General features: G+C 16.8%; 1 protein-coding gene and 1 non-coding gene across 2 annotated transcripts; one reads left to right on the top strand and one right to left on the bottom strand.

Moving 5' to 3' along the window:
- Positions 1 to 1384: 1384 nt before the first annotated feature.
- Positions 1385 to 5068, bottom strand: PADL01_1137600. Its single transcript, XR_003699365.1, has one exon. It is a non-coding gene; the product is annotated as an uncharacterized ncRNA (non-coding RNA).
- Positions 5069 to 9127: 4059 nt separating this feature from the next.
- PADL01_1137500 (transcription factor with AP2 domain(s)) lies at positions 9128 to 17249 on the top strand (the record flags this gene model as incomplete). The annotated part of the gene is made up of 3 exons (XM_028682850.1): positions 9128 to 10214; positions 10354 to 16688; positions 16869 to 17249. 3 exons carry the CDS (start codon positions 9128 to 9130, stop codon positions 17247 to 17249), a joined length of 7803 nt encoding a protein of 2600 aa, XP_028539087.1.
- Positions 17250 to 17853: the final 604 nt, after the last annotated feature.

Raw genomic sequence — 17853 nt, 5'->3', positions numbered from 1 at the left:
AGCAACTTCAATTTATAATATTTATATTTTTTAAATTTCATTTATTTTTATATATTTTATAAAAATAAAATTTGTTTTTTTAAAATATATATAAAGCCTACAAAATAGAAAGCGACAAAATTTTATATACAAGGAAAAACAATTCAAATGCTAGTATACTTTTACTTTGAATAGATTATTTCATAAAAATAACTGAATTATTTATTTACTATATGATAATAATTTGTGTTCACATTTCTATATCCTTAGAATACTATGAAAATATAAAATATTTAATAAGTAAAAGGACCAATGCATGCATGTTTTTTATTTTATGCAAGTTGTAATAAATAATTTTTAACTAAAATAATATTTTTTTCTTTAATTTTTTTTGTGTTCTTTTATTTAGAATATACACTTGAATATTATATAAATATATATAAATATATTTTATTAATTTAAATATTATAAATAAATCAAATAAATAAATAAATATATATATATATATATATATATATATATATAATATTCAAGTGTATATTCTAAAAAAAAAAAAAAAAAAATAACGTATTTCTTACTCACACATTTCTCTTTTCATAAGATATATAAAAAATATATAAGGTCAAAATTATTTATATATATATATATTGTTACATTTTATTTAAATGTATTTTTTATTTTATCACTATATCAAGCATCATTAATAAATTATATAAAACCAACATAATAATATATATAATTATATATAAGCACATTCTTTTTCTTCTTCAAAAAAAGTAGGTAACATATTTTCTTCTTTCTATTATATTCTATCATTTACTTTAAAAATGTGTACAAATTAGTTTCTTATAATTAAAAGAAATTACGATATAAAGACTTCAAAAAATTATATATATATATATATATATATATATATATATATATATATATATATATATGTGAACAAAAAATATTTTAAAATTAAATAAAAATATAAATAATTATGAATCTATATATATATATATATTTTCTATATTTATATGATTTTATATTTTTTAAATGTTCAAAAAAACTTATATATTTCAATATAACATTGATTTTATAATATATTCAAAAAAAAAAAAAAAATAAAAAAAAAAGTGAAAATTCAAATTTGTAAAAAAATAAACACTTTTTCCTATATATATTCTTTTCTATAAACTTGAAAAAAAAAAAGAAAAAAATATAATTCACAACACATATATTCTTAAAAAAAAAGAGAAAAAAAAATTGATATAAACCACCTATAAAAAAAAAAAATAATAATAAATAAAAATGCAACTGCTAGAAACTTTTTTTTTTATTGGTTAAATTGTCATATCCTTACTATTTTAAATATTGTGTATTATAATATATTAATTTTATATAGTAATTATATATATAACAAATTAAGAAATAAAATGTAACTATTTTTTAATTATTTTATTTTTACAAATATATTATAACTATATATGTGTATATATACATATTATCTTTATTTAAAAAATTCATAATATTATATACAATATGTGGTTACAATTAGAATAATGTGTTTATGAAATAATAATATTTACACTTTATAAGTTAAAAAAAAAAAAAATACCTGTATTATAAAACATAAAATATATAATTATTATATATTTATTTTTATTACATAATATAAATATATTATTTATTTTTATAAAACTTTGAGTTATAATGGAAAAAATATAATTATATTTTATAGAAAAATATTAAAAACTTATTTTATATAACAAAATAATATATATAAATATAAACATTTTATACATAATATACTATACTAACCTTTCTACATTAATAAAATTATTCGTAGTACTTTATAATTTTCATTATAGAACAAGTATAATTTTTTAATAAGAATTTTCAAATGACATTTTTGATATTCTTAATGAAATATATATGACCTATATAATATGTTCTATACTATATATGCATAACAAGTGTTAATATATATATAAACACACAAAAATATATATTTTCATCAAGAGATTTTTTTAAATACGTCTTATAATTTTATAGAGTGTATGAATAGTCTATTCGTATATATATTTATATTATAAATTAATGAAAAAAAAAAAAAAGTGAACATTTATTAGCTTTATTATATATATATATATATATATATATATTTATGTAATTTTATATTTGTCTCATATATATAAATATTCAGACGTATGTATCATATATATAATAATACAATAGTTGCATATTACATATAATATTTTTTATTAATTTTTTTTTATTTTTTAAAAAGTTCTACATATACTACTTTTAAATGGTATCAAATATTTGCCTTGCTTTTTATATACCAAATATATATATGTCTTAATTACGATTTTTTTTTTTTTTTTTTTTTTTTTTTTTTTTTTTTCTTTCCTTTTCTTATATAATAATACACATATGTTTTATCAATATAAAAGTAAATTAATTTGTGTAATTAAAAATTATATACAATTTAATTTTTTAATTTTTTTTTTTTTTTCTTTTAATTTTTTTTGCTATTGACAACTGTGTATACCTGTATCTGTACTTTGAAATATTGCGAAATATTCACATTATATATATATATATATATATATTTATTTATTTACATATATTTATGAATTTTTTTTTTTTTTTTTCAAATATAGATTATTTATTATTTATATGATGCATAAGCATACAAACAAATTGTTTTAACTAAATATATAAAAAGAAATATACGCAAAAAAACAAAAATTTATATATATACATATATATATATATAAGAAATGTAATATTTTGTGCTTTTTTTATTTTTTTTTTTTTTTGCTTATTTATTTCCTTTTTTTAAGGTATATAAATATTTTATAAATATTTTATTCAAATTATAAAGATTGAAGAAAAAAAAAAAAAAGCTAGTAATTTAAATGAATTTATATATATATGTATAAATATGTAGTAAATTTTAGATATACACAAATGTATAAATGCATATAATATATTTATATAAAATTATTATAATTCAGTGTCTTGTTTATATATACATATATATATATATATATATATATATATATATATATATATATATATATTTATTTATCTGTCAATAATAATATATATATTATTATATACTTATATATATTTATACATATTAATATATAACTTCATATTTATATAGTGCAAGATAGAAATATGTGACGTACCTTATATTGTCTTTAAAATTTTATATATTTAATGAATATTTAAATGAATGCATATACATATACAAATTTATTTATAATATTATTTTTTTATAAATAAAATTCTGTCCTCGTAATTTTTCTTTGTTATATAATATAATATTATTTATTTATTATTATTTTTTTTTTCTATGTATTTTGAACCGTGATATTGCCTATTTTTATTTTTTTTTTTACATATATGTGTAGAACTATTTTAATGTATAAAATTGGATATTGTCTTCTTTCTTTTTTTTTTTTTACTATTTAAATTTAAAATAAGAAAAAATTGTGGAATGAAATATTTTTATATATTTATATTTTTACATTTTTACACACTTGTTATATATAATAATTTTATAATTTGTGTTTTTTTTATATATATACTGAAAAATATATCTCTTTTTAAATAAATAAATAAATAAATATATATATATATATATTTTATTACAGTATACGTATAGTAATATAGTAATATAATATTACAAAAAAGAAAAGAAACATAAATATATATATATATATATATAATATTTTGATAAACACTTTTTATATATAGAAAATATTTTTATTAAATATATATAAATATGATAATACATTTTTTTGTCTTATACTTTATTACCCCGATCATTATATAATATATACAGAGAAAATGAAAATATACATACATTTATTTTATTATGTATTTATAGTATATTTATGCTCATGTTATTAATCTTATATGCTCTAATATAATAGATACATTATATATAAAATATAAAAATAAATAAATATTTATAAAATACATATTACATAAAATGCATATTTTCTTTTCACTTTTGAAATGAACGTATTTTTTAATATTTACATATCTGTCATCTAATTATAATATGTATCAAAAAATTAAAAAAACATATATTAAAAAAATTATGAATGTATTTTTATATTATATTTTTATGACAGCTTAATATATGTAAATACAAACTGAAATAGATATATATTTTATTAAATTATAATTTTTTTTTTTTTTTTTTGCACATATTTACATATAATAAGAGAGTGTAATATTTTAATCTACATTATAAAAAAGATACAAATACGGATTATGATGATATTAAATATATTAATATTATTTATATATTAGTGTAATATTATTACTTATGAATATATATTTATAGCCTTGTGAAATTAATTTATTTTTTTTTTCATACTCTAAATATATTCTAGAATTATACATATAATATACAAAAAATATTAAATAAAATAGCACTATTCTATGTATATTATATATATATATATATATATATATATATATATATATATATATATATATATATATATTTATATTTAAAGAAAAAAGAAGATTTCATCTATATAATTATAATATATTTAAATATATGTGATTAATTATTATACATAAATTATTAATAAGTCATGTTATAAAATTGTTGTAAAGAAACCGACTTATATTTTACATATTATTAAGAACAAATAGTTACATATAAGTTTATATAGATTAAGATATAATTCGTTTTATGCAAAATAAATAAGTACACAAATATGCAAAAATAAATAAATAAATAAATATATATATATATATATATATATATATATATATATATATATATATGTATAAATACAAATCTTTTTTAAGTTAAAGCTTTTTATCTGTATATACAAATAATATTACATATGAATATATATTTATATATATATATTATATGTATATAAAATATGCTTATTAAATATAGCTTTTTTATAATTGACTGTATATATATATATTACATTTATGTGCATTACTTTGTATTTTTTTTTTTTCTTTAAAAATTTTGATCTATATATGTGTTACATTAAAGTTACAAATTTACAACGCGTAACGAGTTGTAATATAAAGAACAAAAAAATAAAATAATAATAATAAAATATAAAAATATACATATATTTATACCTATATTTATGTATGATTATATACGACATAATAAAATATATTATTATAAATATATTTATTTTATTAATATTATTTTGTATATATATATATATATATATTTATAAGAATATATAAGATAATACGTGCAGATTAAAATTGAATGATAAATATATATACATATATATAATTACATAAAATACAAATTTCTTGTATATTTTTTTATTTTTATAGAAAAGAAATTTCTTCCCTATATATACATATAATATACAATATATATGTACATAATTTTTAACCTCACAATATTATATATATATATTACATATTTCCATAGTTTTCTGATAATACATATATATATATGTATATATTTTTATTCTAATTTTACATGGATGAATATAATACTTATAATTAAAATATATATATATATGTATAGTCGTTATTTTTTTATTTCATTTTTTATAAATTACAGAAAATACTCTTTTGATATAAAATAGTAGAAAAATATAATTTATTATTATTATTATATATATATATGTAATATTTTTTTTATAGTGTACTTTTTTTTTTTTTTTTTTCCCTATATATACATATATATATATCATATATGTACATTTTGAATAGAAGGTATTATATATTTTATTATTTTTTGCATGTAAAAATCAAGGAGGGTGTATATGTTTATATTAATATATAATAGAAAATAAGAAAAATAATGTATATTATATAAAAAGGGGGAAATGTATTATTTTTGCTGAAATAAAAAAACAAAATAAAATTATAATAAAATAAATATATTGGAAAATATTATATTTGATATGTATATATTATTATATTATTTATTTTTATTTTATTTATTAAGAGAATACGTTTATCTATATATAAATGAATAAATAAAAAAAATATATATATATATATATAATTATATTTATCCTGAGTATGTAATAAATTTTATAAAAATATTTATTATCTATATTTACATACCTTCATATTAATACACGTATATACATATATATTTTATATATACATATATATTTTAACTCTGTTGTTAAAATCATATTTTTGTATCTACAAAATATGCGTGAGAATAAAAACATATATATTTCATTTATACAATAGTGATGGAAATAAAATTTTGTGCATAGATAAAGAACAAAAACATAGTTCTAACAATTTTATTTCTTTTTTATGCTTATACATATATATATATATATATATATATATATATATATATATATATATAGTATGTTAAACTGACGTGTTGTAGTTTTCCATTTATTAATATATATATATATATATATATATTACATAATTTACGTATGTTACATAATATAAATACTTTTTCATATTTATATAACATATATATATTTATACATAATAGCATAATAATTTAATTATATTTTTATATATATAAAGGAACAATTTTTTTTTTATTTGTTATTTTCAAACAGATAAAAATATAGATGTTTCCTCATATTAAACCTTAATTATATATATATGTATTTATTTATTTATATATTATTAATTTTTTTTTTTTTTTTTTTTTTTTTGAGAATATAACTAAAAGATAAAAATAATAATAATAATAAATGTACACAATATCATATATATATTTTTACATGTTCATAAAAAAAGGAAAAATACATATTCGTTTATAATATTTATTTATAATACCAATTTTTTAGGTTAATCTATATATTTTCCTTTATGTATTCATTTTTTTTTTTTTTTTTTTTCCCTATATAGTTTCAAAGAAAATGTATATTTTAATTTGGAAAATAAATAATTATATAATAACATATATTTTTTTATATACAAATATATGTTTCTATTTTTACTTTTTTTTTTTTTTTTTTTTTTTTTTTTAAAAAAAAGGATTTAAAAGAAGAAAAATACTGTGTTTTTTTTTTTTATAATATAAATATATAATTTTTTGTTATTTATGCTTTTATTTGAAAATTGAAGTTGATATTAAGAAATATATATTTATATATATAAAATAATATAATATAAATATTTATATAAAATAATAATACATATATAATATATATATATAATATTTCTATAATTTTATTTGTTACATTTTTATTTATAAATACGAAATGTTTTGAATAATTTGTAATAAAATATCTTATGTCACATTAATATATATATGTATATATTATGGATCTATAATATGTATACCAGTTTTTTGGATCTACAATATATATACTTTTTTTTTGGGATCTACAATATATATGCATTTTTTTGATCTATATTATGTATATATACCTTTTTTGGATCTATAATATATATATTATATTTTATGGATCTACAATATATATATATATAATATATATGTTTAATTGTTCGTATAATACTGTATAAGATTATGAGTAACTTTAAATTATTACATTTTATTATATTATATTTGTTTATTTTTATTTCCTTTTTTTTTTTTTTTTTTCATTTTTTTTTTTCTTCCCAGTTTTGTGTATATTTTTTCTTTTCTTTTTTTTTTTTTTTTCTTACAACACTTAGAGAAGAGAAAAAAAAAAAAAAATTAATCATATATATCTATATTAAATTATATATAGAAAATTTAGTTGTCATTAATAAAATAGATCATTTTAGATTAATTTTTAAAAAGATATTTTATGTTTGTGTAAGTTTATAAATTTAAGAGAAAATAAAATATTTATTATATATATGTATATTTTTATATACGTATTTATATAATATATATAATTTTTTATTTTATTATATATATATGTATGTTTTTTTTTTTTTTTTTTTTTTTGCCCCTTTAATTATATTTTATATGTTTTTTTATATTCCATATAAAATTCTTTTAATAATATTTTTTATAAAAAGTAGTACACATGAAAAAAAAAAAAAAAATCCATTGAATATATACATAATTTTAATATGTTTTACATGCATATTATATAAAATTTTGACACTCCTTTAAATAAAAAGAAAATATTATTCTATATCATTATAATATATATATTATATATATATGTTTTTACAGTACTAAATACTTTTCCATACATATATAAATATATATATAATTATTTAAAAAAAAAAAATATATATATTTATATATATTTTTATATATATACAATTTATATTTTAATGTATTAAATATTATATTTATATATATATATAATATGTTTGGAATAATTTACGAATGGATGGATACCTTTATAAAAAAGGAGTACACAATGAATTTATAAATCATCTACATAATTTGTACAGATATATTTTTTGAATATACATTTAAGAAGAAATATTTACAACATATTATTATTATAACATATATATATACATTTATATTTATGGTCATTTTATATATTTTCTTATATTTTAATTTTTTTTTTTTTTTTTTTTTTCATATGTTTTAGTATTTAATATATATAAATTTATTCACATATATATTATTTAGTGACAACTCCCAAGGAAAGTTAAAAAAAAAAAAAAAAAGATAAAGAAAAAGAAGAATTTAAAATATATAAATTTAGAAAATCATAAATAGAAGGTACCAAATAAAAAAAAAAAAAAAAAAAATCATTATTTTGTTATATATAGTAATATAGGTATTTGTATAGCTGGAAATTTAATAGGATTTTTTTTTTTTTTTTTTTTTTTTTTTTTTTTGATATGCATATAAAGAATATATTAGGAAAACATACATATTATAAATAAATAAAAAAAAATAATTATATATATATATATATATATATTTTTGTATGTAAATATAATTATTATTTATATATGTAGAAATTTTATTTTTTTATTTGAAATTGTTTTCCAAAAGAAACAGCTATATTAATAATACAATAATATATATATATATATATATATATATATATATATATTTATTATTATTTTTTTTTTTATAATTTTTTTATATATATTTTTATATGTAATAATTATCCATAAAATATTATTTTGTAACATATATTTAAATATATATGGTAATTATAATTTGTATTATTTATTAATATATATTTATATATATTTATTTATATATATTTATACGTTTATAATAAATAATACGAAAAAGTTGACAATGATGAGTGACGCAAACAAAAGACAGCTAAGAACAAGAAGAAAAAAAACTATGAATTCGTTATATTATAATAGTGATTATAGTAATGACATAAGTATAGAAGATTCTAAAAGTAGATTAAGTGGTGGCAAGAAAAGTGAGGGTAGTTCTAGTAAATCAAAAGATGTTACATCATCTTATAATACTAAGAAATATAGTCTTAACAATAAAAATCATAAACATAGTAAAAATATTATGTATCATAAAAATATTATTTATAGTGACGAGTATATGAATAATATCAATGAGGACAATGAAGAAATAAATGAAAATCATTTGTATGACGAAAATAATGATAATAATATGAATGATGATATGAATGAAAATAATATAATAGATGACGATGAAAATGAAAACACAAATCTTGTAAATATAGACGATGAAAATATGAATGATGATAATAATAATGAAAATAATGATAATATTGAAGATATGACTAATGACATGAATAATAATATAAGTCATAATAATATTATTAACAATGATAATTCATATAATAATCAAATAGATAATACATTTCTTAATATAAATAATAAAAGAAAAGATGAGGAACATATAAATAATGATGATGAATATATTCATAAAAGTAGAGATAAGAAAAAAAGTGGATCATTAGTACATATAAAAAATGAAAATACAAATAAATTCGATCATAATAATAAAAATAAAAAAGATAGTGTAAGTGCAAATGGATCTAATAAAAATAATTCTAATACATCTAGTAGTAATAATCGTAGTAGACATGTACCTAATAATAACGAAATAAATTATGCAAAAATGGCTGAAAAATTACCTCATGTTGTTGGGGTTAGATTTGATAAATCACAAAATAGATGGCTATCTGGTATATGTATTAATGGTCGATGTATCAACAGATATTTCCCAGTATATAAATTTGGATTTGAAGAAGCTCGTCGGTTAGCTATTCAACATAGAAAAAATTTTGAAACAGCTAATGTAGGTCACTTAAAAAAACAACAGGGTGAAGCTAAAACGTCTCACTTGAATTTGTTGAACCTTAACTCGCAACTACCCAATGACTTTAAAGGTAAACATAAAACGAAAACATAAATATATGCATACATACATATATATATATATATATATATATATATATATATATTTATTTATTTATTTATATATTTACCTTATTTATGTTGGTTTATTTTTTATTTTCCCCTTTTTAGATATCCAAGGAAAAAATAAACTTATTTTCAAATACCTTTCTTATGACTCCATTCAAAAAGAGTGGGTTGTAACATACGATTATGACAACAAGGTTCTCGTTAATAAATTTCCTGTAGACATATATGGATACAATAATGCCTACGAAATGGCTGTTCATTGTATCAATAAGCTTAATATATGTAATCAGGAAAAGTTATGTAAAAATATTAATAAGCAAGAGAATTCTAGAGGATTACAAGGTGATTTGTTAAATAATTTCAACGATAATAATAATATGAATGATAATAATAATAATAATAATATACTTGATAATAATAATTTGATTGATAATAATAATAATAATTCATATGATAATAATAATTTAAATCTATATAATAATTCAAGTGAACATAATAATATGTGTGAAGATTTGAGTTCTTTTAAAATACGTAAAAATAAAATAAGTAAGTTAATTAATTCTGCACAAGCAAATTTTTTAATGAATAATCAAAAATCAGAATTGCCTTTGAATGATATTCTTAATAATGAAAATATAATGAATAATCTAATTCATGAGAAACAAAAATCAAATATAAACAATAATAATATTAATAAGAAATTAGAAGAATTAGAAAATATGAGAAAAGAAGATACTATGTTTTTAAATGACAGTTCTTCTTATTTAAGTGCCAACGATATAAAACTATTGAATGGTATTAAAAGATTAAAAACAGATAATTCACCTTTTAATAAACAGGATGACGAATTTTTATTAAATTATAAAAATTTGAATAAATATTCTTCTACTATGCAAAATAATAATAATTATGATATTTTAAATGATTCAAATTATAATATATTACAAAATGAAGGAATGTTTTCTTTAAATGATAAAAAAGGGATAAATAATAAGGATGTGTCCAAAAATAAAAATAATACAAATAATAATTATTTTAAACCTTTCCATGATGAAGCAGAAAATAATATATATCAGTTGTTGAATGGAAAATATTTAACTAATGAGGATAAAAGTGTGCATATCAATCTTTTGAATAGTGTAATGAAGCAAAGTACTATGAACAAATTATCAAATGAAGACGATCCTTTTGAAAAAAGAGAAAAAAAAAGAAAATCAAAGAATAATATGCTTGAACAAAAAGGAGATGATCAAATTATGAATATGAATAAAAGGATCGATAATAACTTAGTTAATAATAATAATATAAATGCATTTAACAACAACAATAATAATAATAATAATAGTAATAATAATATTAGTAATAATAATGGTATCCCTTTTGGTGATGAAAATTTTGATGCATTGTCATTCGATGATTATCGCAAACGTATAAGTAGTAAAAAGAATAATTATTCAAATATAGGAGATAACGAAAAATACAAGAAATTAGCTAACGGATTTTTAGATGATGGTGAAGTATTATCTAAAAATTTAAATGAATTAAAAATGTATCATTTAGCAGGAAAAAAAGAAAAAGATAATAATATGAATAGTATGAATAACATTTTATATAATAATAAAAATAATATGAAGTATTATACACATAACGAACATCATAAGAATGAAGAAATAAAAAGAAATCAACTTAATGAAAACATAAATCATGAAAATATGCTAAATTTAAATCAAATGATAAGAAATATACTTAATAATAATAGTGTAGATAATAATGAAAAAATAATAAAAGGAATAAATATTTTAAAAAATATGACTATGAATGAAAAATTTAATTTGATTAATTTTAATAATCATTGCATGAATTATTCTTATAACAATATGATGAAAAAGGAAAATTATATTAAAAATATATATAAAATTATTAATAAGGGTTCTGAGGATTCTATTAATTATGATGAATATTTGACAGTCAAGTTAGATGTTGACGATAGTGAAGAAAAAGATCAAAATGGAGAAACGAACAAAAAATACAATACATCAGAGGCATATAATGAAGGAAAAATTAATAAAAAACAGAAGAAGAAAAAAAAAATGAAACAAAATAAACTAGATGAAAATATTACTGTAAATAATGAAATGATAGGAGAAGGAGACAATGACAAAATTGAAGATACTAATAAAAATGATGATATGTCAAATAATTCAGAAGATACAAATAGAGATATTATAAGTGGTGAAAAAAATTCAAATGATTCGGATGAAAAGGAAGAGGAAGATAAAGAGGAAGAGAAAGAGAAAGAAAGAGATGATTATAATGAGAATATATATAATAATATGAATACAGATAATAATACATCAAACAGTAATGACGATAATGAACAAATAATTAATAAAGAAATAAATACGTCTATAAATGAATTTAATGATATTGCTTTCCAATTGTGTCCTTGGAAAAAAGGTATACAATGGAATTTGTTAAAAAAAATGTGGACGTGTAAATTATGGGATAATAAAGGAAATGAAATTACAAAAAATATTCATATAAAAAAAAAAGAAGGTATTGATATTGGATATAAATATAGTATAAAAATTCGATCAAATTCTTTTATTTTTTATCTATCAAAAGAATTAAATAAATTTCCACATATTCCTGAAATATCATACGACTTACAAAATCTTCATTTCGTTGTATCTTATAAAGATAATGAAAAGAAAATCTATTCCTTTGAAGATGGTATTTATAAATCATTTATAGATTGTATGGAATATCTAAACAAACAAAAAAGAGAATATAATGAAAATATTTATGATATATCCAATTTTATAAAAGAAAAAAATAATCTAGAATTAGATGATATATATAAAGAATTAAATTATTTCGAATATAATAGAAATGTATTAAGTAATATTTGTGAAGAAACAAAAATAGCATATAGTATAAAACCATGGTTAAGAGGTATTATATGGGAAGATAAATTGAAAAAATGGATAGTCTTTTTTAAAGATAAAAATGAAAACATGAGAATTAGCTTTTTCAGTATATCAGATTATAACGATGATGTTATTATGTCTTATAATAAAGCTTGTGAATATTTTTCACAAGTTAAAGAATCAAATAATTTTGATTCAAATTCAGAGGAATTTGCTCAATCCATTAAAAATGTTATTAAAAATATTCAATTTGATAAAATAATAGAACAACAAAACGAGGCAACTATGAATGATCACAAAAAAGGAAATTTGCAAGAACAGAATGATATACAAACAAATTATTATAATAAGGTTACACAAGGAAATGTAGGAGAAAACAATAATGATAATGAAGCAGAAAATGGTATGGGCTCTCAAAATGCCTTAAATGTAAATGAAAATCATGTGAATAATGTACATATATTAAGAAGTCCTGAAGTATTATATAATACTGGAGAAAAACAAACAAACCATTTCTTAAAAGAAAATAATATTTCGAATGAACACAAAAATATGGAAACATTTTATAATGAAAACTCTTATTATAATGATGATATTGCTTTTCTAAATTATGCTGATTGTAATGATACACTTATTTCAAAAGGGATGCCTCAATATTTATCATTATCATCAAAAAAAAGGAAGAAAAAAAGAACTACTGAAGATATATATAAAAGCAAACTTGATGTTTTATCTTATCCAAATAATGAATTATATAGCAATGTAAAAAAAGAAAATTATGATGAAAATATATTAGAGAATAATGGAAAATATGGAAATAAGAAAATTGAACAGGAGTATTTAAGTTGCAATGAAAATAATATAAATAATAATACTTATAATAATAATAATAATAATGATTATACAAATGATGATAATCATAGTAGTAAAGTGTATTCCTCTGATTGTGAAAAGGGTACTAATAATAACAGAAAGAATGAAGATACATATGATCAAGATAATAATGAATATTTTTATAATAAAGATAAATTATTATTTGACAATGATAATGGTAGAATACCTAGAGATATTAAGAAAGAACCAAACAATATAAATAATGAATATAATTTGGATCAATTAAATGTTGATGATATTAAAAATATTAATAATAATCATCATAATATTAATAATAGTATTATTAATGGACCATCAAGTGATGGAGAAACCATAATATTGTCACAATATAACAAAAATGATGATGAGGAAGATGATGGAAATAATACAGATAATTCAAAAATATTAAGAAGTTTTGAAAAGTGTTCAAATCAAAATAGTGTATCTATAAATAAAAGTAATGAGAAACTAGAAAATATTTTAGAGGGAGGAGTAAATATGAGATTACCAAAAAGTGAAATATTAAATCAAGCTTCTAGATTACCAAAATTACAAGGTATGTTTTTTGATAAGAGAAGAAATTATTGGACTGTTAGTGTCTGTGGTTTTAGAAAATCATTTGGTGTTAGAACAAGAGGTGTATATCAAGCATATAAATTAGCAGCTGAATTTCGTAATCGTATATTAGAAAACAATAAAGGTAAATATTATCCTCAAAGAAGTACAAGTATGTCTAGTAATTATAAATATAATACAAAAACTGGATCAATTATTATTAAAGATGAAAAACTGAATTATAGTAATATATCTGAAATGACATCTCTAGATGATGATTATGATCAGAAAAAAAAGAAAGGTTCCTTTTCTTCTAATAATAATATTAATAATATTGATAAAGAATTATATTCATTAAATGACAAAGAAAGTAATAGTAGCGGTTTATATTATTCTTTTAATGTAAAAGGTAAAACTAGTTCAAATATATATGATTATTTTTTAGATAAAAAAGACAATGACTATTTCGCAAGTAATAATATAAATAATAATAGTAATAATGATACAAATAATAATAATAATAATATTAATAACGATTCAAAAGGTCTACCTAATAATTCATGTTATGATGATCATTATAACAATATTGAAAATCAAGAGGAAGAAGAGGAAGGGGAAGACGTTGAAAGATGGAATAATAAAAATAATGATAATAAAATGAAAAATGGTAATAATACTTTTGGACAATTAAAATATGATAGTGCGTTAGAATCAAATCTTATCAATTTTATAAACGAGGTAGGTTCATCTGATTTTTTAAAAGACACAAAAATTAATAATAATAATAATAATAATAATAATAATAATAATAACCATATTGGGGTAAATAAAATGAGCCAACATATAAATAATAATATTAGCAATAGTAATACATTAAATAATAGCTTAAATATTCAAAATATTTCTTCTAGTAATAGTGCTATAAGTAATAATGGAGTTATAAATAATTATTCACCTACACATATATATGAAGTAGACAATCTCAATAATAGTCAAGATTATTATTTAAAAAATGAAGAAATAAAAAATGAATTAAACAAAATAGAGGATAATAAAAATAAAAAGGATATTTCAAGCACAAATAGTATGTTAAAACATTTTATGAATGATGATATATTGATAAATAATAAAGTAAACCAACAAACTTTTTTTGATAGTCACAACAATTATAATAAGTTAGGAAACAAACATATGAAAACATCTGCTTATACAGAAAGTTCACTTGGATTAAGTTTTAGAAAAAATGGATATATTAATGATTGTGACTTAGTTAATAATAATAACAATAATAATAATAATAATAATAACAATAATAATAATAATAACAATAATAATAATAGTAATAATATTAATAACGTGAATATAAAGGACAATGATGCTATACTAAATAAATTGATATCTTCTAACCACGATAGTAAAGATAACAATAATAACAATGTTAAAGATAAAAATAGAGAAGAGACTAATAAAAGTACTTATAATAATAATAACAATAATAATGATAGATCTATCGGAAGTTATGTAAACAATCTTGGTGTAATAGAAGGTCGAAGTGAGAATAATAAAGGAACAGATGAAAACACAAAAACATTTAATAATAATAAAACATTAAATAATTATGAACCAGAAAATAAGTCTTATAATTACACTCCAGTAATTGATGAAACTCTAGAAGAAAGAGATGTGAGAATAAATAGAGAAGTAAGCAAATGTAAATTTGTAGATGGATTAATATATGATGAAGCTAATAAATGTTTTAGAATAAAAATTAATGGTTATAGAAAAGCATATTCTGTTATTAGAAGAGGAGTAAAAGAAGCTTATAAATTAAGTATTGAATCTATAGAACAAATTAAAAGACAAACACAAATGAATACTTTTAATAATAATGAACAGCCACAAGTTAATACAAATAATATGACACAGTTATACAATTCAAGTTCTGAAAATTCACGACATGGATCATGTTATAATTATCAACATAATAATAAAAGTAAGTTAGAGAATTCGAATGATAATCCTGAAGAAAAATATGATCACATCAATAATATGAGCAATATAGGACATGAAAATAAACAGGTACGAAAAAAAAGAAAAATAAGTTATAAATATTATATAAAAAATATATATATATATATATATGTTTATGTGTTCATCTTTTTTGTAATATAAAAATAATATATTTTATCATATATAAATTTTTCTTTCTTTCATTTTAAATTCATATTTTTTTTTTTTTTTTTTTTTTTTTTTTTTTAGAGGGCTGAAGAAAGTTTGTTTCCAATGTTAAATGTAGATGATAAATATTATGAACTTCTTAAAACATCCATTATTATATGTCTAAACGATATACTTATGAATTGTATACCTCAAGTATTTCACCTATACAAAAATATCAATATGTCAAATGACATTAAATTAGAAGATATATTATGCAATGAAAGGAAAAGAAAAGAACAGTCTTTAAAATATCATATTGAATATACACAAAATGCTGTAGGTGTCTCATCCCTTATACCTTACTTGAAATTATTTAGTACCGAAATTTTAAATAACGTTTTACCATCAGCACAATCCTTGGAAATACAAAGATTAATAATTCATTCGTTGGATATACAAACATATAATACATTATATTAAAAATTAAATAATGAAATCATTTAAAATATTTAAAATATTTATTATATACATATATATAATTAATTTTTGCCTTAAATATAAAATGCACAATTAAATATTGTGTGTACCATTTTGAATATAATTTAAAAATCAAAATCCAGTTTTATTCTATATAATTTTTATCTTTTAATATGTTATATCAAGCTTTATTATTTTATTCTATTTTATTATTTTTTTTTTCTTTTTCCACCACGAAATTATATTCTATAATATATATATTATAAAATATACAGCTTTATTATTATTTTATAGTTTTTAATTTTTTTTTCTTTTAATTTTTTTTTTGTTATATTTTATTATTCATAAACAGTTGAATATACAATTATTATTTATACGCTCATGTCTTTAAAGAGTGTTTTATTTACTAATTTACGTTATTTAAAAAAATATATAAATCCAGTGCTTATTATTTAAAAGAAAAAACAAATAAACTAAAATAATGTTCAGTAGACTTTTTTTTTCTTAGAATTTATTATATATATTATATATATATATGATTATATTATAAATGAATATTCTTGATATTTATATAGTATTTCTATAATTATAGACCTATATATTAATT

The sequence above is a fragment of the Plasmodium sp. gorilla clade G2 genome, assembly GCF_900097015.1.
Source record: "Plasmodium sp. gorilla clade G2 genome assembly, chromosome: 11".
Classification (NCBI taxonomy): Eukaryota; Apicomplexa; class Aconoidasida; order Haemosporida; family Plasmodiidae; genus Plasmodium; species Plasmodium adleri (nom. inval.).
Note: the sequence above shows the minus strand (reverse complement) of the source record. Positions and strands in the feature narration are given on the sequence as shown.